This window comes from Fragaria vesca, linkage group LG7, assembly GCF_000184155.1.
Source record: "Fragaria vesca subsp. vesca linkage group LG7, FraVesHawaii_1.0, whole genome shotgun sequence".
NCBI classification, from domain to species: domain Eukaryota; kingdom Viridiplantae; phylum Streptophyta; class Magnoliopsida; order Rosales; family Rosaceae; genus Fragaria; species Fragaria vesca.
In genome coordinates this window covers 21,687,524-21,711,950 of record NC_020497.1, presented here as the reverse complement: position 1 = coordinate 21,711,950, position 24,427 = coordinate 21,687,524, and the positions used below count along the sequence as shown (strand labels likewise).

The 24,427-nt window shown below is 38.3% G+C and overlaps 5 protein-coding genes across 5 annotated transcripts in view; 3 read left to right on the top strand and 2 right to left on the bottom strand.

Annotated features, from left to right (window-relative positions):
- Positions 1-608: 608 nt before the first annotated feature.
- LOC101297103 lies at positions 609-3,478 on the bottom strand. Its single transcript, XM_004309106.1, has 2 exons — positions 3,454-3,478; positions 609-2,942 (listed from the first exon to the last, which is right to left on the bottom strand). The coding sequence occupies exon 2, from the start codon at positions 2,886-2,888 to the stop codon at positions 609-611; it is 2,280 nt and encodes a 759-aa protein (XP_004309154.1). The 5' UTR covers positions 2,889-2,942; positions 3,454-3,478.
- Positions 3,479-5,011: 1,533 nt separating this feature from the next.
- On the top strand, positions 5,012-8,432 carry LOC101296822. Its single transcript, XM_004309105.1, has 9 exons — positions 5,012-5,059; positions 5,242-5,331; positions 5,426-5,530; positions 5,634-5,739; positions 6,418-6,582; positions 6,866-6,968; positions 7,391-7,677; positions 8,024-8,113; positions 8,362-8,432. The coding sequence occupies exons 1-9, from the start codon at positions 5,012-5,014 to the stop codon at positions 8,430-8,432; spliced, it is 1,065 nt and encodes a 354-aa protein (XP_004309153.1).
- Positions 8,433-9,358: 926 nt separating this feature from the next.
- Positions 9,359-13,420, bottom strand: LOC101292939 (probable protein phosphatase 2C 76-like). The gene is made up of 9 exons (XM_004307954.1): positions 13,176-13,420; positions 12,604-12,879; positions 12,388-12,515; positions 11,925-12,023; positions 11,505-11,663; positions 10,966-11,052; positions 10,685-10,776; positions 10,025-10,099; positions 9,359-9,799 (listed from the first exon to the last, which is right to left on the bottom strand). The coding sequence occupies exons 2-9, from the start codon at positions 12,840-12,842 to the stop codon at positions 9,641-9,643; spliced, it is 1,038 nt and encodes a 345-aa protein (XP_004308002.1). The 5' UTR covers positions 12,843-12,879; positions 13,176-13,420; the 3' UTR covers positions 9,359-9,640.
- A 1,388-nt stretch (positions 13,421-14,808) lies between these two features.
- LOC101292640 (cyclic nucleotide-gated ion channel 1-like) lies at positions 14,809-19,299 on the top strand. Its single transcript, XM_004307953.1, has 8 exons — positions 14,809-14,893; positions 15,510-15,649; positions 15,868-16,420; positions 16,513-16,725; positions 17,235-17,527; positions 17,622-17,733; positions 17,882-18,118; positions 18,236-19,299. The coding sequence occupies exons 2-8, from the start codon at positions 15,621-15,623 to the stop codon at positions 18,938-18,940; spliced, it is 2,142 nt and encodes a 713-aa protein (XP_004308001.1). The 5' UTR covers positions 14,809-14,893; positions 15,510-15,620; the 3' UTR covers positions 18,941-19,299.
- Positions 19,300-20,311: 1,012 nt separating this feature from the next.
- LOC101296533 (cyclic nucleotide-gated ion channel 1-like) overlaps positions 20,312-24,427 on the top strand; it is a 14,861-nt gene continuing 10,745 nt past the window's right edge. The window contains exons 1-7 of the mRNA XM_004309104.1: positions 20,312-20,331; positions 20,507-21,074; positions 21,286-21,498; positions 21,645-21,922; positions 22,053-22,164; positions 22,267-22,503; positions 22,610-22,981. Coding sequence (XP_004309152.1) covers positions 20,312-20,331; positions 20,507-21,074; positions 21,286-21,498; positions 21,645-21,922; positions 22,053-22,164; positions 22,267-22,503; positions 22,610-22,981 — 1,800 coding nt within the window. The remainder of the gene's footprint in view (positions 20,332-20,506; positions 21,075-21,285; positions 21,499-21,644; positions 21,923-22,052; positions 22,165-22,266; positions 22,504-22,609; positions 22,982-24,427) is intronic.

The window sequence follows — 24,427 nt, the reverse complement described above, 5'->3', positions numbered from 1 at the left end:
CTTAAAGGAGGTAAACAAATTATATTGCATGGTCTTCGAGACACATGACGTGAAATATAAACAAATCGGAAAAGTTTGTTGCATAAGATTCTCCGACGTCTCATGCAGGGAACCTAGTCTTTGTAATTGACTGTGTTTTTTCCTCGAAGACACTTTGATAAAGGTAAAGGTAAAGGTGATTTAGAATATTTGACTCTTTTGTAATTGTCAATCTGTTATTGAATTGATGGGTACTAATAATTTGATGGCTCATTTGAGGCTCAATAACAGAGTGAAGCCCAAATGTGAGATCAAGCATGAACAATCACACAATTGGATGGTACTGCAATGTTTGAAAGTGCAAAGATCAAAGAGAGAGCTGCTAAGGACACTGAGACTTCATTTTACAAGCCATGCTTACAAAAGTGTTCATTTTCAGTTCTGATACAAAAGTTGAGCGTTTCCAGAACGCCAAAACGGTATAATCCACCTGCCAGCAAAACGCTAAACAATTGCGGCGCAGAAGCAGTATATACATGAAGCAAAAGGCTTGACATAACCAAAAAGCAAAAACTATCTAGGACCTGTGTTTTCTACAGTGATTCCTCCTTACCTTTGTGCAACTAACATCAGTTTCCTAGGCCAACTAGGTATGCACTGTCACCTACCACCATTGTTTCTCCTCCGCTTTCTGAAATCTCCCTTTCTTCCATCCGAATCATCCCTGCATCTAGTTCTGTTGTCAAGGCACTTTGAAACAACTCTTGTTTTGTTTTTCCAACATTCTCTGCCACTGGTGCTTGATTATCTTCTGTTATCACCTCAAGGAGGTGCAAAGGGATAGCTGCTGGATCCAATTCAAAGCAACCCTTTGGAGCATTATGAGCTTCTTCACCTGTTAGCAAGTGACTGGGGACAATATGCGAGAACCGAAACATCTCTTCTTTAGGAATCCTCCTCACTGCCTTCGGGTCCATTTGCTTTTGGAACACTGTTCTGAAACCAGCAACCTTAATTAGCGGAACAACAGACACACCATGTTTCTCAGTAAAGTCGTCCAGCACTTCCACCATCTCATATTTGTTAATTACTTCACCAGGGGTATGCTGATTCCAGTCAGCGGACCAGTTTCTATATAGAGCCCATACTTCCCTCTTTCCAGGAAATACACGAATCATTCCATGTGCAACTTTTTTCCAACTCACCTTCGTGGAGAAAGAATTCAAAGTTTTCGAAGTTTGACGTTTGCCAGGCCTAAAATCCCCACAGGTTTTAGCGAAACCAGAACATATCCAGTCCAATGAACCCAATTCAGAGTTGCTTCTTGAATTAAGCCAGCTGATACACAATTTAAATGGCTTCCTGGAGATCACATTCTGAATACGAGCATAATAACGTGGCATCCCATCACCATCATATGCAGCCCAGACTTGTTCCTCTTGAAATGACCTTTCAGTTCGATCCGAGTCAAAATTATGAAAATCAGGATCAGGGACATTAGTTAAGATTGATACCCCGGCATCATCAACCTCATCACTGTTTATATCTGTCCCAGCACATACCACACTCTTCTGTTTCTTATCTACTCTCAACTCCCCTCGTTTCTTTGATTCAGTAGCTGAGCTCAGCTCCTTCAGCATCTTGGAAATATCAGTTCGTGCCTTCTTAATCAGCATGTTTTGCATTTCACGATAGGATAACTCCCTCGTGCTATTAGGCATGTTATCTATGCTAGAGAAACCGTAAATCCTTTTTGTGCCGACATTACCTGTACCTGATTCAGATACACCTCCTAAGTCAGCTTCATCATTTCCTACAGCGGTCTTATTAGCCATGTATCCTTCGCAACCATTCAGATGTTTATCTTCAATTACTTTCCTTTTGAATAAAGAATTTCCCATTAACCGTTGATTCCTCTCCCAATCAGCAATTGATTGTCTCTTCACTTCCTCATTTGCCAGCTGAGCCACACTTACAGCTGCAGCACAACCTGATGAAACCGTGCCACCACGACTAGTCATCTTAGAGAAAGGGCCCTGTTGGAAGGCTGTCTTATTCACTGATTTAGAAGCTAAAGACCCCTTATTTCCCAAATTTTGAGCTAAAGCATTGTTGCTTCCAGAATTAAATGGTTTACCACTAGCAGAACCGTGGCGTCTTGTAGTGTGATGTTCCTGGCAAGAAGAACTACTAGATGACTCAGAAATACCGCGAGGCGGAGCAGTTTCTGTAGCACAAAACCCTTTCTGACATGTAGGGCACATGAGAGTATGATTTTGATAAATCCTGAGATACTGATAATATGTGCGGCAGGGATTGCAAATGGTCCAGAAAGTAGTAGGTTTTTCACCAGGTTGTTTCAAAAAACCCCCAGAAGTTGCACTATATGTAACATTTTGAAAGGAATTTGCACCAGGTTGTTTCAACGGACCCCCAGAATGGGTTAGAGCTCCCTGCCCAGATTCTTCCCAGCCCTTGCTGTGGTTGAGTGTCTGTCTCTCATATGCTTCCCTCTTCGCTTTATCCGATAACAAGTTCCATGCCTCTAAAACCAGCTTATATGCGCCTTCTGAACCAGCAGACTTGTTTTTATCAGGATGAAGCATCAACGCCAACTTCAGATACTGTTTCCTAATTAATGCATACTTGGCATAAGGAATCACACCAAGTACTCCATACCAATCCGCTTCTCCAACACTTTTGTTTTCTCCACAGATATAAATATCTATTATCGTCAACAGTTTAGATAGACCCTCAAGCTGGGGACACAACTTCTGAGCCTTCAAAGCAAACTTCTTCGCACTAGCATAATCTTTTGCTATGAGGTTATACTCTGCAAGTTCCTTAGCCCTGAATGCCTCCCTTTTATCGTAATCCATAACCTCAGGAGTACAACTATGCTTTGGCATCAGTAAGCATATCCGATTCCACAAACTAAAGCAGCATCCTTCGCAGAATGATGCCTGAAACAGATAGAGAAAAAAAAAAAAATCGAATAAATCACTTTGATTTTATGCTACATTTCTGTCAAACACTTGCAACCAAATACGAAAACATGACATACTGTACGTTAAACCCTCCCTCTCCCTCATATATTACGTCTGTGATATAACTCTTATAGGCATGCATGTCCATCAAGACACTTCAAACTACTTAATACACTTGAAGTTCAACCTTCTACTGCACTACTTAAACCTTTCATTACAAGAAATGATACATGTTTTTACCACCTTCAAAAACTGAAGCTTTCTTATGGTTATTTCATTTTGTGTTTGAATCAAATCCCAATTCAAATATCCTATCTTTCATGACCAGAATTCACCAACTGAAAACACCCTAGGTTAATAATGAAAATATAAGACATTTTTCACACTAACATATAGCAACCCAGCTCTGTAAGAATAGAAATTGAACAAGGAAAAAAGCATGCTACTTTGAAACACAAATTGGGAATTGAAGATAAATAATAGTTACCCAGGTAGTCAGAAATGAGGCTGAACAAGTTTGAATCCGGCGAAATTGCTTCCCCTGAGAATCGGAGTCCGACTCAGAAGTTTCACAATTTGGGGAAAAGTGAAAAACGATGCACCGTTTACTTTATATTGAACCAGGTGAAAGATTCGTTTGGGCCATTTTAACGGGCCGGATGTATTTGGTCTAGTCGAATGTCCGAAAGCCCGTAATATACACACAATTTCTATAAAGAAAAGTTGTTCTAATCGTCAGGATGGTACTTTAGTGTTATACTAGAACTATGACCCGCGCTTTGCTGTGGGATTTGTGAGATTTGTGTTCATAATTTTTTTTTTATTCTTATTTCTAATATATCAAAGTGCAAGATCTATATAGATTCAATTTGAAATACTTAACAACAAAACACTTATCATAGTAGTAAGAGTATATCTCTTATGTTCTTTCTCCTCGATTTTTTCTTTCACTATTTTCTCAATCTACTCTTTTTATCGGAGACAGAACAAAGCAAATTTCATAAGGTCCTTTCTAGATAGTGTCCGAACTACGAAACTCAATCTACTCTCTTTTTTTCAGAAAATAAATAGCCCGATCCCAAAACTGTGTTTTACTGTAGATGAACAGTAAATCACTGTAGATGAACAGTGGTAAACAAATAGATATATAGTAAATGCCATTTTTCAATTACGTATTATATTTTGAATCGCGTTTTAAATGATCACCGTGTCTTTTATTGAACGAATCTAAGAGTTCTAGAGCTTAAGGCCAATATTACCTTCGCTAAAAGAGTATTAAAAAACAACTAGTGTCACAACAATCTAAGATGTAGTTTATGAAAGACTAAAGGAATTGGAATGTACACAAAATGTATGATGCAAATTAATGCAAAGACAATTTTGACAAAAGAAGATTCGTTTATAATCTAACCCTGTATGGAATCTTTAAATCATGTTTAATTTGTTTTTCTCAATTACATATTGTAACTAAACCTCTAAACTTTTCACGTTTTATTCTTTTCACATATCGTATTTTGGATTGCGTTTTAAATTACCACCATATAGCTAAATATAGAATGAATCTATGCATTGAAAATTTTATCTCAATTCCTTTTGTTTTCCTCTTCTAGAGTTCTGGAGCTTGAGGCCCATATTATTTTCACCAAGTGTCTAGAGAACACAACCAAGTGTCACACACCAAAACGCAAAGACTATAAATACCTGACAGCCAAGAGGCTATTTATTACAAATTTCTCCCCCGCTTGGTTTTGAATTCTCCTGACTACCTCTTCTTCCTCTCTAAACCCTCAAAACCATCATCATCAGTTACAGAAAAACCCTAGCTGTCTACTCTTATCTGTGACCCTCAATCATTACTAGCTATGCAAACCAGCTCTGACTGAGACTCAAGAAATCGTGTCAGAGCTTCAAAGTTCGTCTTTTTTTAACTTTATGGTAACACAAGAGCTTCTCTTTGTTTGTTTTATCTGATATTGTTTTTTCCTGTGTTGTTTTTATGCTGGTTTTGGCCTAAAGATTGTACCTTTGAGGCTTTTTCGGTTGCCATGGTTGTCCATGAGGAAGGAATTGAGTTCAAGATTGGGTTTTTGGGTGTGAGATTGTATTTGTTTTTTGGGTTTTGGGGTGTGTGAGGATTATGAGATTTTATGTTGTGTTCAGGTGACAAGAGTAACTGGGAATAGAAACTGAATTGTGAGTTTTATTTGGGCTTAATGTAATGGTCTTGTTTGATCTTTTATCTGATTTGATACTCTGTGGAATCTGTGAATCATAGATTGATAGCTGTTATATCGACAGAGATCCTTATGAGATGAAATTGAATTGGTTTCATTGTTATGTTTCAAACCCAGTGCTTGATCTAGCTGTGTGTTTTCCCAAGTCTTTCCTTGTTGGCATATGGGGAAAGCTTGTTTCACTTTTTGGGTTTTGAAAGAACTAAATTCTGAGGGCTTTCACAGGATCCACAGAATCCAGCTGAAAAGCGATCGTCTCTGCGGAATGACAAACAAAGTAGCATTGCAAAGAACAAGAGCAGCAAAGTCACACTGCAAGATATTCAAGTTGTAAGACAGATTTGTTATTCGTGTATATGTTTGAGTATCGCTTATTTGAAGGATGATACTTACTTGCATCTGTTCTGTTTTGGTACAATAATGAACATTGTAGGTCCAGAATTTGATTGAAAGGTGTCTGCAGTTGTATATGAGCAGAGATGAAGTTGTCAATACCCTCTTAGACCGTGCAAGGATTGAGCCTGAGTTTACAAACTTGGGTATGGCACTGTAGTACTCTTTACATTGCATGACAATAAAGCCTAATCGTCGCCTTTGATTTAACATCTGTACTCTCATTTATTGTTCCAATGATGAGATATCATCAATTGATAGGTGGAAGAAGATTTAGACTTCATATGTTTGTCTTTGATGTTCGTTACTAGCTTAATCTGGTTTTAAATTAATAAGACGTAGTTGACATGCATCAGAACTGAATTGCCTTTATGTTGAAACTGTGACATCCTTATTTGATAGGGGATTTAGAATTTTTCCTGTTTTCTTCTCATGGACCATGAGCCATTAATTCTGTCCTCTAATCTTACGTTACCTGCTAGATTTGTTTGAGAATCTTCAATGTACTTACACCTGCCAGATCATCCAGGTTTGTTGTCATGCAGGTTCATACCATTTTTGGTACTTTCATGTAGACTTTTTCCAGTCCATTCGTATAAATAAATGGCGAGTTCCCCATCTTCCAGCACTGTAATTCATGGGCATGAAAATCAAATGATTTTAGGGAGAACCCTGTGTTATTTTTGTGAATGCATATCTATTGTGTGTTTCACGCGACTAGAAAAGCACATTGCGTCAGATACCATAGTTTGGCCAACACATTTTTAGATTACGATCCTTTACAGTTTACTTGAGTTTCATCTTTTTTATTTGCTTTGCTTTAGTATGGCAGAAACTGGAAGAAGAAAATGCAAAATTTTTCAAGGCCTACCACTTAAGGCTGAAGCTCAAAGATCAAATTGAAATGTATAACCAGTTGCTTGAGAAGCAATACCATCTGATGAAACAGCAAGAGCGTGCGGAGTTTGAGAGAGCTCCTGTGCAGAATGGTATGCATCACATACCTGGTATGCAAAATGTGAAGATATTTCATCTGTGAAGTTTACTAGAGCTGATTTGAAGTACTTCATAACAAAGGAAGTTTGGGCATATTATGTGTGAATATATTGTTCTCGATAGCTTGATGATTTTTTTTGGATATTTCTAATTAAAGAATATCTCATAAATGTCATTTTAATTTGATGCCGATTTTTTTTTTCGTTTTGTCATCAAGTGCAGTCAACAATTTATCTGTGGAATATCCCATCATGCAGACTGTTACTCCATCTACAGGTTATCCCAAAATCAATTACATGGGCATATCTGGTTGTCACGGAGTTAATGGAATACCTGCTCTAGGAAACTTCCACCATATCCAACAGAAGTGTGCGAAAGAGTGAGTATTGCATCTTCTAATCCAATATTTTCTTCATACATTCTCATATCTTTTATCTTTCATGGTGATAGCTGCATTTCTCATAGTGAGAGTACAAAACATAACACCTGTAACCTGCCTCAACAGATATCTCCTGAAAAATCTTTTTCTGCTATTGTTCTTGTATATGTTTTAAGATTTTGGATATGTTATTATTCTGATAACCTGGGTGATGGATTTGCATGCCCCATGGTAGTTGTTTTCCATATACCATAGAGATTCTATTTCAATTCCTTTTAAGTGCTATGTCCAGGTTACATGTACATGCATACAGACTACCAAACACTCATAACATACATTCACACACACATTGCACTCCTTTCTTTCTGACGTGTGCTTGTTATGGGCTTATGGTTTTGCTCCTTGTTGACCATGATACACAGAGGTCCAGCTGATACAGTACCTTTCTTCCCCGCTGGTGATATGAAGTTAGTGGGGGATTCAAGTCCTGTGGCATCAAATGGACAATTTCCCTTCACTCCTGAAACATCAGGGCTAGATCTGGATCTGGATACACCAGCACTTGACTCTGCATTTACTTCTGATATAGCAGACCTAGACCTAGAAAGGATGCGTCTTGGAGTGGATAGTCAAAACACATGTCCTGAGTCACTTCAACCATCATGGGATTTTGGCTTCTCTAACACCACTGAATGGCCAAACTTTCAAGGTAGATTGCAGCTTTTATTAATGACATCCCAAATTAGAACATGAAATTCCAGATAAGGGAAATGGTGGACTTACCCCATCCTAGTTTTTATGGTATGCATGTTCAGGAAATCTTTGATGGCAATCATCCTTAGAGTTCGTTACTGCATTTTTTTCATAATTAATTCCTAATTCTTCTGGTATTTTTTTTTTGGTTGTCATGCGTAAATGCTTAAGAGTCCCTGCTGTTATTCATTGATACTTCAAGCGTAAAGGCTTAGAGTTCATGCTGTCCTTTTTTTGTTTTTTTTTTGTCGGGATTCTATCTTGTTATAATCTAATTGCCGACTTTTGTCTATGATGAACAGATTTTGGACCAGTGGGAAACTGTTCAGGCTCAAAGTTTCAGCATTCTGAGTTGGACATTAACCTTGATTCCGCAGAGCACAATGACATGGGTAAAATACGGTTACCTCCGTTTACAATGCTTTCTTCCCAATTCTATTCGAGTGTTGATTCAAGAACCATCACAAATTACTGTGTTAGAGATTGAGATAGATATATGCCAAACACCCCATCTACTATCAACAAATCCCAAGCTATTAGTAAGATAGTGAAGTTGGTTGCATGGTTCTTCTGGGTATCCAGAAATGATTGTTATATTAAAGATTCCAAAATGCTAAGTTCTTACATGTTATTGTCACAGCTGATGCCTTTCTTCTCGTTGACGGTCCACCTGGTCAAGGCACTCAACTGGAGGAATCAAAGCCAAAGTGAGGTCTTTTCCATATGAGAGCCTCCACTAGTGTTCAGGGTCAGATAGGTTTACCATGCAGGTCAAAGTACTGCTTAGTCCTGAAAATCAAGAATTTGATGCTTCTTTAAGCAAGATATGAACATCAGATTGATGAATCCATGTACATTTCCATTTTATTAGAGTTTTGGTTACAATCACATAAAATGGCTTTTTCAGGTTTGTTCGAGTTTTATTGCTACTTTGAGTTTTGTGACTGGAGCCACACACACACCACACTCATGCATCCGATTATTCTCAACTTACCAGGGCTCACTGCAAGGCACAGAATTGATGTTAAAACAGGAACAAAGAGTGCCTTAAACTAATTGTCATGGACAAACCAGAACCTGCTCTTCTTGCCGATGAAGTTTCGTTGGCACAAACTTCCCATAAAAACTATCAGCCTTGGGAGATGAAGTGTTCATTTAACCTTGAGGTAGGAACAGCCATCACTATACCAATGTCATAAATCCATTGTGATACTTTACCTGATCTTGGTACCAGAGAGTTGATGGAGTAAAAATATTTTGGAGGGAAATTCATATGCCGCATGGGCCAAAACCAACTGATTTTGCCAGCTACTATGCACAGAAAGCTTATATATGAAGATGAAAACCTATTTGAATCTCAGTAGATTTTGGTAGGTCCGATATCATACCAACACCACAACTCCATTGCAGATTTGCAGTACTCAACTAATACACACACGCACACTCACACAGAGTTAAACCCTTCATTCTCTAAAGCCACAAAGAACTCTCCTTTCCCCTTCCCTAGAACTCGGTCTTTCTCTTCTTCTCTAACATATTCAAGTCACTTTAGTCCAACCCAAAACCAATCCATTTCTGCATAGAGTCCTATTCTGTTGAAGCTGTCATTATCAATCAATTATCAACAAACTGAACTTGATATCAATCTTGATTCTATTTACCATAGAATAAAATGTCTCCTATGTAATAGAGAATCATGGATATTACAATCATCACTATAACCCGAGTGTATGGAACCAGAATGAGACAGATCAATAAGTTTACTTTTGGTACAAAAGCAAATTTGGAAACAAAACCAATGAATAAATTAATTGCCTTCATTTCTATATGCACATTCAGTCTTTTGCATTGCATTACAGATTTAATTTAATCAATTACTTCAAAATGGTAATGAATCCACACATGCAAAGTAGAGTTCTCTAATCATGGTTAGCCCCGGTAGACTCTGCTTTCTCATGGTTAAACCTCACCACAATGCATGTTATATTGTCGGCACTGCCGCGGGCAAATGCGGTTCCCGTTAACTTCCGAGCTGCTGCCTCAGGTTCTTCTTCTGTTCGGGCAAGTGAAATGGCATCCTGAGACACAACACAGATATATAAGCAGGTTGGTCTGGTTTGAGAAAACCAGAAATGGGGCTCTAAGAGAACAAGAGATTTTCATTTCAACAGGCAATGACAAGGACCTGTATGCCAACATGAAAGAGCCAATAAAGAGCTCCCTCATCTATGTGAAAATACAGGTGCAGATACATTCCAGTACATGTGTGTGTGATAATTAGAATTAGGCCAGGTCAGTTCTACCTCATTTGGCACCACGTCCCACAGCCCATCACTAGCAAGCACCAGCAATTCAAATTCTTGGTCTATCACTTGTTCCTGAGAAAGATGCAAATTTTCTCTTTAGCTTGCAATCTAATTTTATGTATATCCCACAAAACCCTGATGACAAGTATAATCATCTCACTTTTTGCAGATACCCACAATTCAAGAATAAGATAATATATCCAGCACTTCTATTAATAACTGCTCAAAAGACAAAATATAACATCAGCGCAGTTAAACCTCACAATCTAAACAGAGCACCTCCAACTATCATGACGTATGATATTAGAATTCATTACTGAATTAATAGCCTAACGTTTACATTGAATCCTTTTTCTTTTCTTAAAAAGCAGGCAAAATCAAATTCTGTAAAGAGTAACATACTGAGACGTTATAATGTAATTACCTGCTTGCTATGTTGGCTTACCCACTCTATGTTTTTGGTATCAATACAGGACTCAACAGATGCAACAAGTAATTACTAAATAACTTGCTGTTTATTAATAGGATTCTACATTGAGTTCATGCCATATGACTAGAAACATAGGTAAATACAAAGATTCATCCTCAAAATAGATAATCCTATCAGGACAAAGAATGAGATGAATGACCCGAATTCAAAATGACATAATGATTTACCTGGATCTCAGGTTCTGCGATAACAAATTGCTTCAACATGCGGTTTCCAAAAGCCCGAGACATAGCCAAAACACCTCCTACCCTCCAAGTTCCTGAGCACATAGCGCAAACATATGTGAATTAGACCACTGAAATATGAGCTCTACAGCTGTGGCATTTCTGCACAATTGTAATGAGAAACAAATGACCCCCATGCAACATATTGGGTGCAACTATGTTTTGATCACAGCAGCCCACATGTAATTCAATGCATCAAGTAAGAGGCTTTGTTCAAGCATTACCTGCCCACATTACAATGCCCCCAGCATTTTCAATTCTCTTCCTCTCATCAGTTCGATTTGGTTTATGATCCTCGGATAGAGGAATTGCTGTCAAAAAAGAGAGAAGATACTTTTAGAAATCCAGATTACAACTCCTTAACTTGTAATACTCATCCAATACCCATTACAAAAGAACAAACTGAGGATTACAAGAAAACACTGGCAACAAATAATCCATCTAATCGTTGACGGTGATTTTAGAAATCCAGGCTATTGGTCTATGGCTTTCAATATTCACTCAATTCCAAGACTTTGTATTATATTATTATTTAAGAAAAACAAAAATCTAAGCACAACTGAATAGGACTTGGTAACTACTAATTAGGACGCCTCAACATTCTACAATGTGGTTAGACATATGAAGTTAAGCACTTGTTAATATCCTATAAAGTATATGCCACTGAAGTTTAAGGAACTTCACCATACATTCAGTTAAGACTATTTACATTTAACCACTTCTATGTTACTCATGAAGCAGTAGCAAAGTAAATCCTTAATACCTTTGCCTGCCTTTGATATTACTGTACGAGAATCTCCAACATTGGCAACATATAGATGGTTGCCCACTAACACTGCTGTTGAAGCAGTAGAACCGTCATCACGGTATGTATCCCTTTCAGAATCCAAAAAAGCTGCATCAGTTTGCTGATATGATTCACCTGCAAGCTCACCCAGATTACCAAGCAGAAACAAAAGAGACACAAGTCATAGGGTATCAAAGTGTTCGACACAGGATCCCACACGTCATGAAATGTCAGGACAAAACTATTTTATCTTTCCACCTGTCCTAAAATAACATGGAATTAAATAAATGATTTGTGCGTGTGAAATCCTGCATCAGAACAAGGATACGCTGCAAGCATATCACCCACATACAGAAAGTGCTTCATAAGATTGAGGCACAAAGAAGTTGCACTCACTAATAGCTAACTTGGTGTCTGTGATGAAGTTTGGATGCTTCATGAGATTCTCAAATAGATGCTCCTTCAGATATTCAGCAGCACGAGAACCACCATGACCTGTAACACCATAGTAAATTATTTGCTCATGTTCATAGACAAATCTTAGCAATAAATACAAAAATTATCTAGCGGAAGTGCAATCTTCTTCATCTTTAAAATAAATTCATAATAACTTTATTGGACATATCAAACTGCATTTAAAGTGGAAACGGTTATAACACTTTGGTCAACTTTTAGACACTGCAGTTTCCTGAGACACAATTTGGCAACATCTATGTTTTAAGACCAAAGCTTTTCCACAGGTTCAAACACTGGACTGGAAGAATCTAGTCATTTAGTCTTTCATAACCATCTGTGTTATCCAACATTAAAGTAATCAGAATTTCTATGTATAAGCAAAGAAGATAAAGACAAATCTCACCATCAAAAATTCCAAACAGGCAGACTGTTTGTCCATCAATATTGGAAGTCTTTATATCATAAAAATCCTCCATGGTGGCTCTTTTCCCCCTAAAACTGGAATAGCCGCAGCTAAGTTTTCCGCCTTCACTGTCAATCAGAAAACAAGGAGCATGAAGTTCAGAACCGTCATAACTACACAAAATTTCACAAAAACCAAAAAGCAAGTAATAGAAACCTTTTCCAGCCACCACTGATATATCCACCCTCTTCATCTTTCTCCGACAAGACATCAACAATGGAACCTTGTTTACTAGAATCAACCATCATCCTTAAACTCGTTTTAAACCCGCGGTTCCCCAAAGAGGCCTGCATGCACACCCTACCAATGCTGTTCAAATACGCCCCAGTTCTTCTGCACCCTACTACCCTCCCCGCTTGAACAATAAGATTCCTTATCCCACTTTTGCATATCATTTAAAATCGACCCGCCTGGCCTCCCTCAACAAGATAACTGCCCAAAAACACAACAAACAAGACCAAAATTTAAATATCAATGACACCGCGATTAGATCAATAACTCAATACCACCAAATGAGCATAATTTGTGACTTTTTTTCAAACTGCATAACTTTCGATTCGAATAAGATCCACACAAAAAACTAATAAATCACATTTTCATAATACAAAAAAACTTGTAATTCCAACATATCTAGTATCATTGAGCTGGATTCATCTCCAAAACCATTCGCGATTCTAAGCAGATCAAACAGCTGAAGCTGAATCGAGATTTGATAGTAGGAAACTCACGCGGACACGGCGAACTATGGAGTCTGAGATATCGACGGCCGTAAAAGTATTCGGATTCAGGTTTCAACGGCGAGGATCGGAATCTGGAGCTTTATGCAGATATACCTGTATCTGAATACACGTCACCTTGCTTACAGAACCAGATAAGATAGTGATAGAAGAATCTGGAAACTAGAGAGAGAGTGATGAAGGAAGAAAGAAGAAGAAGGAAGAGAGATGAATCATGAATATGATAGATTGGTTATGGAAGAGAAAGTGAGAGAGAGAGAGAGAATGAACAATAATAGAGGGAGGTGGCCACGTGGCGCGTTTCATGCATCACTCCACTTTTTTAGGGGAATGATCTGCTGCACTCGTTTTCGGGTTGCTCATCGCGCGCCTCACACGTGTCGTACAGCTTTTCAGTTTGCTTCCGTTCGTCGTTTTGCATCTTTCAAATTGGGATTTTATTTTTTTGTGGGCTTCTTGTTGGGTCGAGACCGAGGTTATAGCATCGGGCCTTTCTTTTGAGTCGACTGTTGGGCCTTTCTTTTGAGTCGACAAGTACTATGTACACACTTCCCAAGCGTTCCATTTCGATTAGCTGGGAGAAAGGGAGTTTCTTCGTGGTTTTGTGTTTTAGCTTCTCGTTTTTTTTTAGTTGTCATAAATTAAACAAAATACTATATATACATCGTGTGTTTCCCATTTATCTTGTGAAATCCACCATGAGGAAGAACTGACACAGTACATGGAAAAGACGTGGGTGATGGAATCAAAAGTGAGAAAATTCCACTATACAAGTGGAGCATAAAAGATTTTGGCAGCTTTCATAAACTAATGCGTGTTCTTCTTTCAAATAAAATTTCGATTAACAATATCTATGTTCATGGTCATAGTCGTGATTCTATAACGTCCATGATCAACTAACAATCTTTACGCTCATATCCATACTCATACGAACGAGACTATAAACAACTAAAGTAAGCAAGATGCATCATATCTTTTAAACCCGTACGAGTCAACCCCCGTAACAATCCTCCCACCAAATATCATTTTCCGCTCTTTCTCCTCTCCTTGAAATGTTACATCACACAATATAGTAATCCACCTTGACTCTTTCTACTCCATAATTGTCTACAACCAAACAATTCAAACAAATCATAACAAGAAACCCTACATTCCCTTAAACTAACCACAAAACAAATCTCCATCTCACTAATCAGGTTGGACTAGTAAAAAACAAAGCAAGTTGGACTAGTAAATCATTTCTGTAAACCATGAGGTTTGTTTAGTCAAAAACAAAAATAAAAACAAGTCCCTGCCGGACCAAAATTCCCTCTAAAGTCTCCGGGAAGTACGCGGGGCACGAGTTTAACTGTTCGGGCATATCGGTCACTTCACCCACCGCACTGAAAGTAACCGCAAAGAAGAAGGAGAAGAAGAAAATTACTGTAAAAACTATACTACTATATGTTTCACTGGGTCCCAGAGACAGAAAAGACTCATATTTGCTTTGTAATCACAAGCACCATTTTGTGTTCTGTCTTGTTTTGCCGTCTCAGAGAGGATTGACCCACCTGTGCATTTTCCTGGAACTTTCATGCTTCAAACTCTAGCTTTCTTGATCAGATACAGCTAACTTGTGCTATCTGGGTCTTTGTTTTGATTTGATTGACAAAACCCAAGTTAGTGTTGGGTTCTTCTCCTAGTCTTGCTTCCTGTTCGTTTGTTTCTGGGTATGTTTTCTTTCGTCATAAGAAATTTTGTGGTTGTTTATTTGCTGTGTTTTGAGTTTAAAGTTTTGGTTTTTGATTGGGAGTTTATGTTTAGTTGGTTAAAGATTGAGTTTTTGATTTTTCGGGATATGGCAATCTGTTATGTTTTGCATCCCAACTCGTTTTTGGGAGAAATGAGTTTGATTTTTGGTATGGATGTTGGTTTTATTAGATATTATGAAGTTATGGTTGTTGTGTTTGAGTTCAAAGTTTTGATTTTTGATCAGAAGTTTATGTTTAGGTTGTCAGAGATTGAGTTTTTAAGTTTCTGGGTACTATGATAGTCTAGTATGATTGCTTCCCAATTCGTTTATGGGAGAAATTAGGTGATTTTTATGTGGTTTTATTGGTGTTGGATCGTTTAGAAGATAGCATTGAGTTCTTTTTGAGTGTTTGTAGTCTCATCAATTCATTTAATGGATGTTTTCTGTGGTGGGATTTTACTTTTTGAAGATATTTATAATTGTAGTGCGATGTCTTGCCTTTTGGAATTGTGGCAAATGGCACCATGCAGCCAGAGACTTCGGCTGCGATGGAAAAGTTCTGTTTTGAGTTTGTCTCATTGAATTTTTCTCAGGGGCTGGACTTTGGGAGCTTTGGTTGTACATGAAGAAGTTCCCTGGGTCATTCAGAGGTTCATTTGGCTGAGTTTTTGTTTGGAGTTTCTGTTGAGAGTTAAGATATAGTCATGAATTTTCAGAATGAGAAGATAGTCAGGTTAGTTCAGTTAAACTGCTTACTTGGGATAATATAGTTAACAGAAGTTTACAGTGTGTGTTTGGATATTTCTTACTTGAGCAAAATTTGTGATTCCGTCTTACCAAGACTATTGCTAAGTTCACTTCATTAATCCAGTTTGATGTATGTTAAGTAATATATGCCAAGTTGGGGTGTTAATATGTTTATTTAAATGTTAACATGAGTGCTTATTTTAGGTTTCAGGATTGGAATCCAGAGAAACCTGTTGACCCACCATATTCTCCAAATGATGGAGGACACCGAGGAATGTTCAGAACAACATTTAGCTCGGTTTCCTCTAAATTTCAAAGAAGCCTGGAATCTGGTTCTGAGAGGATTAAGAAATCATGGAAGTCCTATTCAGTTGATGGGGTTGTTGGTAAAAACTTTGGTTCTACAGTTCTTGATCCGCAAGGGCAATTCCTTCAGAAGTGGAATAAGATATTTGTATTGGCATGTGTTCTTGCTGTCTCTCTGGATCCTTTGTTCTTTTATGTCCCTGTTATTGATGATGACAATAAGTGCCTTGACAAGGACAGAAAGATGGAGATAACAGCTAGTGTTTTGCGCTCATTCACTGACATATTTTATATAGTTCATATAATCTTTCAATTTCGTACTGGATTTATTGCCCCTCCTTCTCGAGTTTTTGGAAGAGGTGTTTTAGTTGAAGATGGTTGGGCTATTGCAAAGAGGTATCTATCCTCATACTTCTTCATTGACATTCTTGCAGTCCTTCCACTCCCACAGGTACACTATTGTCCTTGTTGTCTGTAATTTGTGTAGATTTTATGCTTATTTTGATTTCACTTTTGAAACCTAATACTAAGAAATATTTGCAGGTGGTCATTTTATTTATTATTCCAAAATTGGGAGGTTCAACATCGTTAAATACAAAAAATTTGCTGAAGTTTGTTGTTTTGTTCCAATACGTGCCAAGGGTTATACGTATATATCCCTTGTATAGAGAAGTAACAAGGGCTTCTGGTATACTTACGGAAACTGCATGGGCAGGAGCGGCATTTAATCTTTTCCTTTACATGCTTGCTAGTCATGTAAGTTTGATGAATATTCATTTTGTGCTGTGCACTTCCTGATATGATTTGTTTAAGAATGGTGAACATATACTGATTGGCTATCTTTCTGGTTACATAGATGTGTAAGTCCGTAACCATATCCAAATTCACAGTCCATCATTTGGACATTTGAAACGACTTAAGTTGTAGTTTATGCGGTGCTCAAATTCTAATGTATGTTATCATCTGTTGAGTTATTTAAAATGCATCACTCTTTTTGTAAGCACTCTTTAGCGAACTTGCTGGTTATGCTAATGAGATAGCTCCTTCATGCTGTTGTTGTTAAAAGTCTTTTTTCTTGTTCTTTGTATGTGGTAGACTAATAGGAAAAGTTCTGATTTTCTGAGCCTCTGTGACTTCTATGTTATCAAATCCACATATTTTACATGGCATGAGGTATATGCATGCATGTTTTTTCATGTTTAACAGTGTGGTTGCTTGTTTGTGTTAAATGTCCTGATCTTCAAGTGGTGATATGTTGCTCGTAGGTACTCGGAGCATTTTGGTATTTAATTTCTTTAGAACGAGAAACCACATGCTGGAAACAAGCTTGCGGGAATTCAACCATATGCACCAGAAGGGATTTATACTGTGATACTGGGGGGAGGCATCCTGATAAGACAGCATTCTTGAATTCTTCATGCCCAATACTGGTAGAAGACAAAGAAAAATTTGATTTTGGAATATTCCTTGATGGTCTTCAATCTGGTATTGTTGAGTCAAAAACAGACTTTCCTCAAAAGTTCTTTTACTGCTTCTGGTGGGGATTACGGAATTTGAGGTGCGCTATACAACTTCGCTTAGTAGAGTTGATTTTTTTGGAAATTAGGTTTTGATGACTTGTGCTTGACTGACTGTTATTGTTCATTTTTCAGTTCGCTTGGTCAAAATCTTGAAACAAGTACATATGTCTGGGAAATCTTGTTTGCAGTCTTCATTTCTATTGCGGGCTTGGTGCTATTTTCATTTCTTATTGGAAATATGCAGGTTGGTTGTTTCATTGAGACCTTTTACTCATGTAACATGTATATGATGTATATTGTATAAACAGTTTCCAATTTCTGGTTCCTTTTTTTACGTAATGTACTTGACTACTCATCTACTGTGAACTGATGAGATAGGTTCTTTGAAACAGACATATTTGCAGTCTACAACTACAAGATTGGAGGAGATGAGAGTAAAAAGGAGAGATGCAGAACAATGGATGTCCCACCGTTTGCTACCAGAGAATTTGAGAGAACGCATAAGGCGGTATGAACAATACAGATGGCAAGAAACCAGAGGTGTAGACGAAGAGAATTTGATCTGTAATCTTCCAAAGGACCTTAGAAGGGACATAAAGCGCCATCTTTGCTTGGCTTTACTGATGAGGGTGAGTTTGTCCGTGATTCTCATCATTCTAATATACGCAGATGACCACAATCATTGTTTGAGTGCCTTTACCTGCATGCGTTATTAAATTTTGAATTTCATTGAATGCGCGTCTCAGGTGCCAATGTTTGAGAAAATGGATGACCAATTGTTGGATGCGATGTGTGACCGTCTCAAGCCAGTACTGTATACAGAAGACAGCTACATTGTTCGGGAGGGAGACCCGGTGGATGAGATGCTCTTCATAATGCGAGGCAAGCTATTGACTATGACTACAAATGGTGGAAGGACGGGGTTCTTCAATTCTGAATATCTCAAGGCTGGTGACTTCTGTGGTGAGGAGCTCCTCACATGGGCTCTTGATCCACACACCTCTTCTAATCTTCCAATCTCAACTAGGACTGTCCAAGCCCTTAGTGAAGTCGAAGCCTTTGCTTTGAAAGCAGATGATTTGAGGTTTGTAGCCTCCCAGTTTCGACGGCTTCACAGCAAGCAGCTTCGTCACACATTCAGGCTTTACTCACAACAGTGGAGGACTTGGGCGGCTTGCTTCATACAGGCAGCATGGCGTCGTTATAGTAAGAAGAAGCTTGAAGAGTCTCTGCGGGAAGAGGAGAATAGGTTGCAAGACGCACTTGCAAAGGCAGAGACTAGCTCTCCTAGTCTTGGTGCCACCATTTATGCCTCGCGATTCGCTGCTAATGTACTTCGTGCTGTACGGCTAAGGCGCAGTGGTACACACAAGGGAAGGGTGCCAGACAGATTACCACCCATGCTACTTCAGAAGCCAGCTGAGCCGGATTTCACTGCTGAAGAACAATAAGGTATATGTACATAGGTTTTGTTTGATTATAAGCTTGGTTTTGTTGTGCCAAAATGTAACATGAACTATTTAACTCAAAATCAAGAAAAATGTGACGGCACAATGGTAGAAAGCCACGGTCAGTTCCTTGACTGTATTAGGTCTGTAAAGTATATTGTTGTATATGGCAATGCCTGATTGTTTTGGTGGTATGGAATTTTTACAACAAGTGTACAATCTTAATCTGGTGGACTAGCAAAAACAAATCCCTTGCGTTTGTGGACCTATAGTCACTACATACCGTTGTAAGAAGAAGCTAGAGAAGTCTTGAGGAAAGAGGAGAATAGGCTGCAAGATGCACTAGTCAAGCTGGTGGAATCTCCCCCGCTCTAGGCTCCACTATATACGCCTTGCGTTTTGCTGCTAATGCACTTCGTACTATTAGGCACAATGATAGGCCATTCCTACTTCAGAAGCCAGCAGAAGCAACAGGTAGCGGCAGAGTAGCCTTTCGGGTTTGATTCAGTTCTTAGTTTCACTGTGCAAATACTGTAACATGAACTCATGAAGTAATGGTATACAACTGACATGTATCAATCCGAGTCTATACGAAAGTATGTTACACTTGATCATTGTACTAGTTGCAGAAGTAGAAGCTAGAACAAATTGAAGCACAACTTCTAGATTGATTGACTGTAGAGGTCGTTTTAAACTTTTGATCACTTGTCAGTTTGTTCAATGTATTTGTCTTTGGAGTTTGGGGTGTTCTAGAAGTTGTTTCGGGATTGGATGCGTCCCAGGTTAATACTGCAAAGACTTTGAAGAGTATATACGTGGACTTTGCAGGTCAAGCAACGCTCTTGGTTTTTATGAAATCATTGTTTTGCTTCTTAAAAGCGAAATTTCTTGAATGGACGGAAGTGTACTTGTACCAACATCGATCTGTGAAGTTATTTGTGTCACTGATAATGTTATTCAACCGTCCATTTGTGTTGGTGTAATTTCGATACTCTAAATTCATACAACCAATTACAATCATATACATAATGAAGAGGAAACTGACAAACTGAGACCAAATAATTAGGATTTGCAGTGAATGCGGACAAAATTAAACTAATGAGAATCAATTAGGTGGTTGAACAGTTCTGCAATGACTTTGAAAAGATGCTTCGTGGACTATAGTAGCTAGCCAGACAAGCCAGTAGCCACCACGAGCTCAAGACCTTCACTCTCAAAGTTTGCAGGTCTTTTTTTTTTTTTTTGGACGAATCAAAGTTTGCAGGTCAAGCACTCTTTTGGTTTTTATGAAAGCACACCAAAACTGTTTTCTTATTAAAAGCCATATTTTCTTTCTTTGTCCCTGCAAATGAACTGCTAGCTAGATTCACAACAATGGCGGTTCAATCATCAAGGTAAAGTGAATATATTTCTCATGTTATGCTTCCGCTTTTGGATTAGGAAGTATATATTATATGAATATTCCATGATTGTTACTGTTGTTAAACTCCGTAATCTTACTCCTACTATCCATAAGGCATGTATTCTGAGCTGATCGATAAGTTTGTTTTGCTCTACCAACTTTTTTAGGAGAATACTGAGTGGTGATATAGAAGAAAATGGTGATGAACGAATTCAAAAGGCTAATGGCATTTATTCAAGTGCAAGTTTAGCATCAGTGGACTGGGCTGCCAATAACGTCTCTAAAGCTATGGTGCCTCTTTTCGAAGGGCTAAAGAGTTTTAGTAAAACCATGAAAATTTATTATGGAGTTCTGTCAATAGGCTTGAGTTCGAATAAGAAAATTCTTGACAGCCAGCGCCAGAAATCAGTCCAGCAACTCTGGAATAAGATGCTTCTTGTTCTGTGTGTCATTACGCTCTCACTGGATCCTTTGTTTTGCTATATTCTTGTGGTTAATGATGAAAAGAAGTGTCTTCGATTGGACAGAAAATTAAGAGCTATAGCTACAGTTCTGCGATCTGTTGTGGATTTCTTCTATCTGTTTTACATCATTTATCAATTTCGTGCTAGTTATGTCACTCTTTTTTCTAAATCATCGAGAGGAGGTAATCTGGCTCCGGATACTCAGGCAAGAGCAAGGAGGTATTTGTTGTACTTCATATTCGACATCCTTGTAATTCTTCCACTTCCACAGGTAAGGATAGTTACTTGAGGTACTTCAATGCAACTAATTGTCCATCTTGTTTCCTTATCATGTATTTGCCAGATTTCACAAGTAGAAAGTGTAGAACCACAACCAGTTTAATTATTACATCTTTTTTACAATTGGTAATGGTCTAAAGTATGACTACAAGTCTACAACGTACTCTGGACTGGTAAACTAATTTGCTTCATTTTTGGTCTAGGGGATAGTTTATGGTATCATTCCAAGATTGAATAACTCGAGGGTTTTCCATGCAACACAGTCCTTGTACTTCATAGTTATCTTTCAATACGTGCTAAGGGTTCTTCGAATCTGCTCATTGTTAAAAGAAGCTGCAAGGTCTTCTGGCATCCTCTCAGAAACTGCATGGGCTAAAGCTGCCTTTAATCTTTTTCTTTATATGCTAGCCAGTCATGTAAGTTTTTCTTTGTATGTCATTGCCAGTCATGTTCACCAAACAATACTTCCCTACCTTATTTGGAACATTAGCTTCTTATCATCCTCAGTTTTAGTTCACCACTGATTCTCTTGAGTGATTAATTTTCTCTTCTGACTCTTTAGGTTGTTGGAGCCATCTGGTACTTCTTTTCGATAGAAAGGAAAACATCCTGCTGGCGAAAATCTTGTAAAATGCATGCTATTGCTCATTGTTCGTTATATTGTGACGATAGTTTTGGAGCTAGCACTTTTCTGAATGACTCTTGTTCTCCAAAGACGCCAAATTCCACATTTTTTGATTTTGGAATATACTTTGGTGCTCTTGAATATGGTGTCATTGAATCAACAGATTTCTTGGCAAAGATCTCTTACTGCTTTTGGTGGGGACTGCAGAACCTGAGGTGTGCCAACATTTCTAATTTGTAAATCAATAAATTGAAAGTTAAAACATTCCTAGATATTTCAGGAGTTTTGTTCCTGGCTTCCTGCAACAAATTAACTTCTGGTATACTTCAATTTTACATTCTACAGTTCCCTGGGTCAAAGCCTCAAAACAAGTACCTATCTGTGGGAAGTCTACTTCTCAGTTTTTGTTTCACTCACTGGATTGATACTGTTTGCATTTCTGATTGGAAATATGCAGGTTGGTCATCTATAAAGTTTTACTTCTGATCTCTCAGTTATTGAGTTTAACATCTCTTATTGGCTTGACAATGTCTGCTGTCCTTACTTTGTTGTGGAACAGACATATTTGCAATCAAAGACAGCAAGGCTAGAGGAAATGAGATTGAAGGGGCAAGAGATAGAGTTGTGGATGGCCTTCCATTCCCTTCCTCGGAATCTCAAGAAGAAAATGAGGCAATACCAGAAATACAAATGGCAAGAAACTAAAGGTGTTGATGTGGAGAGTTTTCTTCGCAATCTTCCCCGGGACACCAGAACGCAAATAAAGCAGCATCTGTGTTCCGATTCACTCAGTAAAGTAAGTTTGTTCTATTAAAAATTGTCCCTAGCTACATAACATATGTATATGTGTTTGTGTGTGTGTATCATCACTGACATGTATACATCTTGATGATCATCCACAGGTTCCAATGCTTCAAAACATGGATAAACGTTTGCTTGAGGCAATATATGATCATCTCAAGCCAGTGCTTTATATAGAGCACAGCTTCATACTACGGAAAGGTGACCCTCTTGATGAGATGCTGTTCATCACTCGCGGCAAGGTATTGACTTACACCACCGCAGGCAGAGAAGGTGCTGATTGTCTTGAAAAGGGTGACTTCTATGGCCAAGAACTTCTTGACTGGGTGCTCAAGACTCCCAATCCTAGCCTATCCAACCTTCCATTCTCAACTAAAACAGTCCAAGCGCACACAAAAGTTGAAGTGTTTGCTCTTAGGGCCAATGACTTGAAGAATGTAGTCTCCAAGTTCTGGTGGCTTTCACCAGCTCTGGTATGGAGCAATTACGCAAACCGAAGGCAGCTCAGGCTTTGCAAGCAGCATGGCGCCGCCATAAACAGCTTCAAATTAAGGATCCCCGGTCTAAGGAGGGCAGTGTCACTCGCACTGAACATGCTGCAGTACTCTCAAGTCCCTTGAGAGCATCATAGAGATGCATACACATTAGTTCAAGATATCTTTTTACACAAATTGTCTCTACATGCATAGTGTATCATTTTGTTTATCTTATTTGGTAATAGAACTAGTTTACAATTTTACATCACATGCTCTTTGATTTGATTCTTGCTACTCTCCTTTTACCTAACATAAAAGGCCAGCTCTTTGCTGCAGCCAAATATGAAGCTTTAACACGATTAAGCAGCGTGAAACACAAACTAACAAGACGAAAAATACAATACCAATAAATCATACCCTGATAAAGGATAAAGTGTAGAGACAAAGAGATATCAAGAGAGTCATCATCTTATTCATTGATAGGAGCCCTTTATATAGGGAATTACATAATACCAATATGGTAAGGATATGAATACATAGATTTAGTTTAACTACATATCCTATTGGCATAAGGCCAAGGCACACATAGAGAATATCCTAGAACACTCCCCCTTGTGCCGCGTGTTGATATGCCGATGGTGCTGATCTGTTGCCTCGTCAAAAACCTCGTCAAGTCACAAAAACCCTATGGGAGAAAAACTGAACCTTGATCGTAGGAGAAAAAGAGTACAACGCACCCTTCACATTTGATAGTGACATGTATGTATGTGCTAAACTCCCCCTGAAGTTCGCACCCCCCCTGATCTTTACATCAATCATAGGGCTCTTCTTGATTTTTACTAATCACGGAAGTTTTAACAACTTAGCATGTTAATGCTTTTTAACATGTCTTCAAATGTGGCATTGGGCAATGATTAACTAAATCATACCGTATTGTCCTCAAATGATCTTTTACACTTAGATCTTAAGGAGAAGGTCGCTTGTGAACTCAAAACATAAGTTCGTGCAGGAAATCAGATTTCCGCGCAGCATGACCTTCAATTACTAGAACAGTCGTAACTTCCTCTAGGAATACATATGAATGAACCGTAAACGGTTTTAGAACTAGACTCATTCAGCTTTCCAACCGTATATTACACATATTCTGTTCATCAGGAGCTGTTCACAAAATCCCGTCGAAGTTGACTGTTTTGCCAAAATCAGATTCTCGGACAGATTCGTCCTACTTTACGAAAACGGCCATAACTCACTCAATATGATAGGTATGATCAAATGGTTGGTGTCTCTGGAAAGTAGACACATAGACCTTTCCAATGGTACCAATTTCATCATTTTCCAGTGAGTGAGATTTCCTATAGGTCCCGTGGAAGTTGACCTACAAAACTTGGCAGATTCTGATTTCGCTTTTGATGTGTCTTTCTTATGTAAGGATAGAATAAGCCT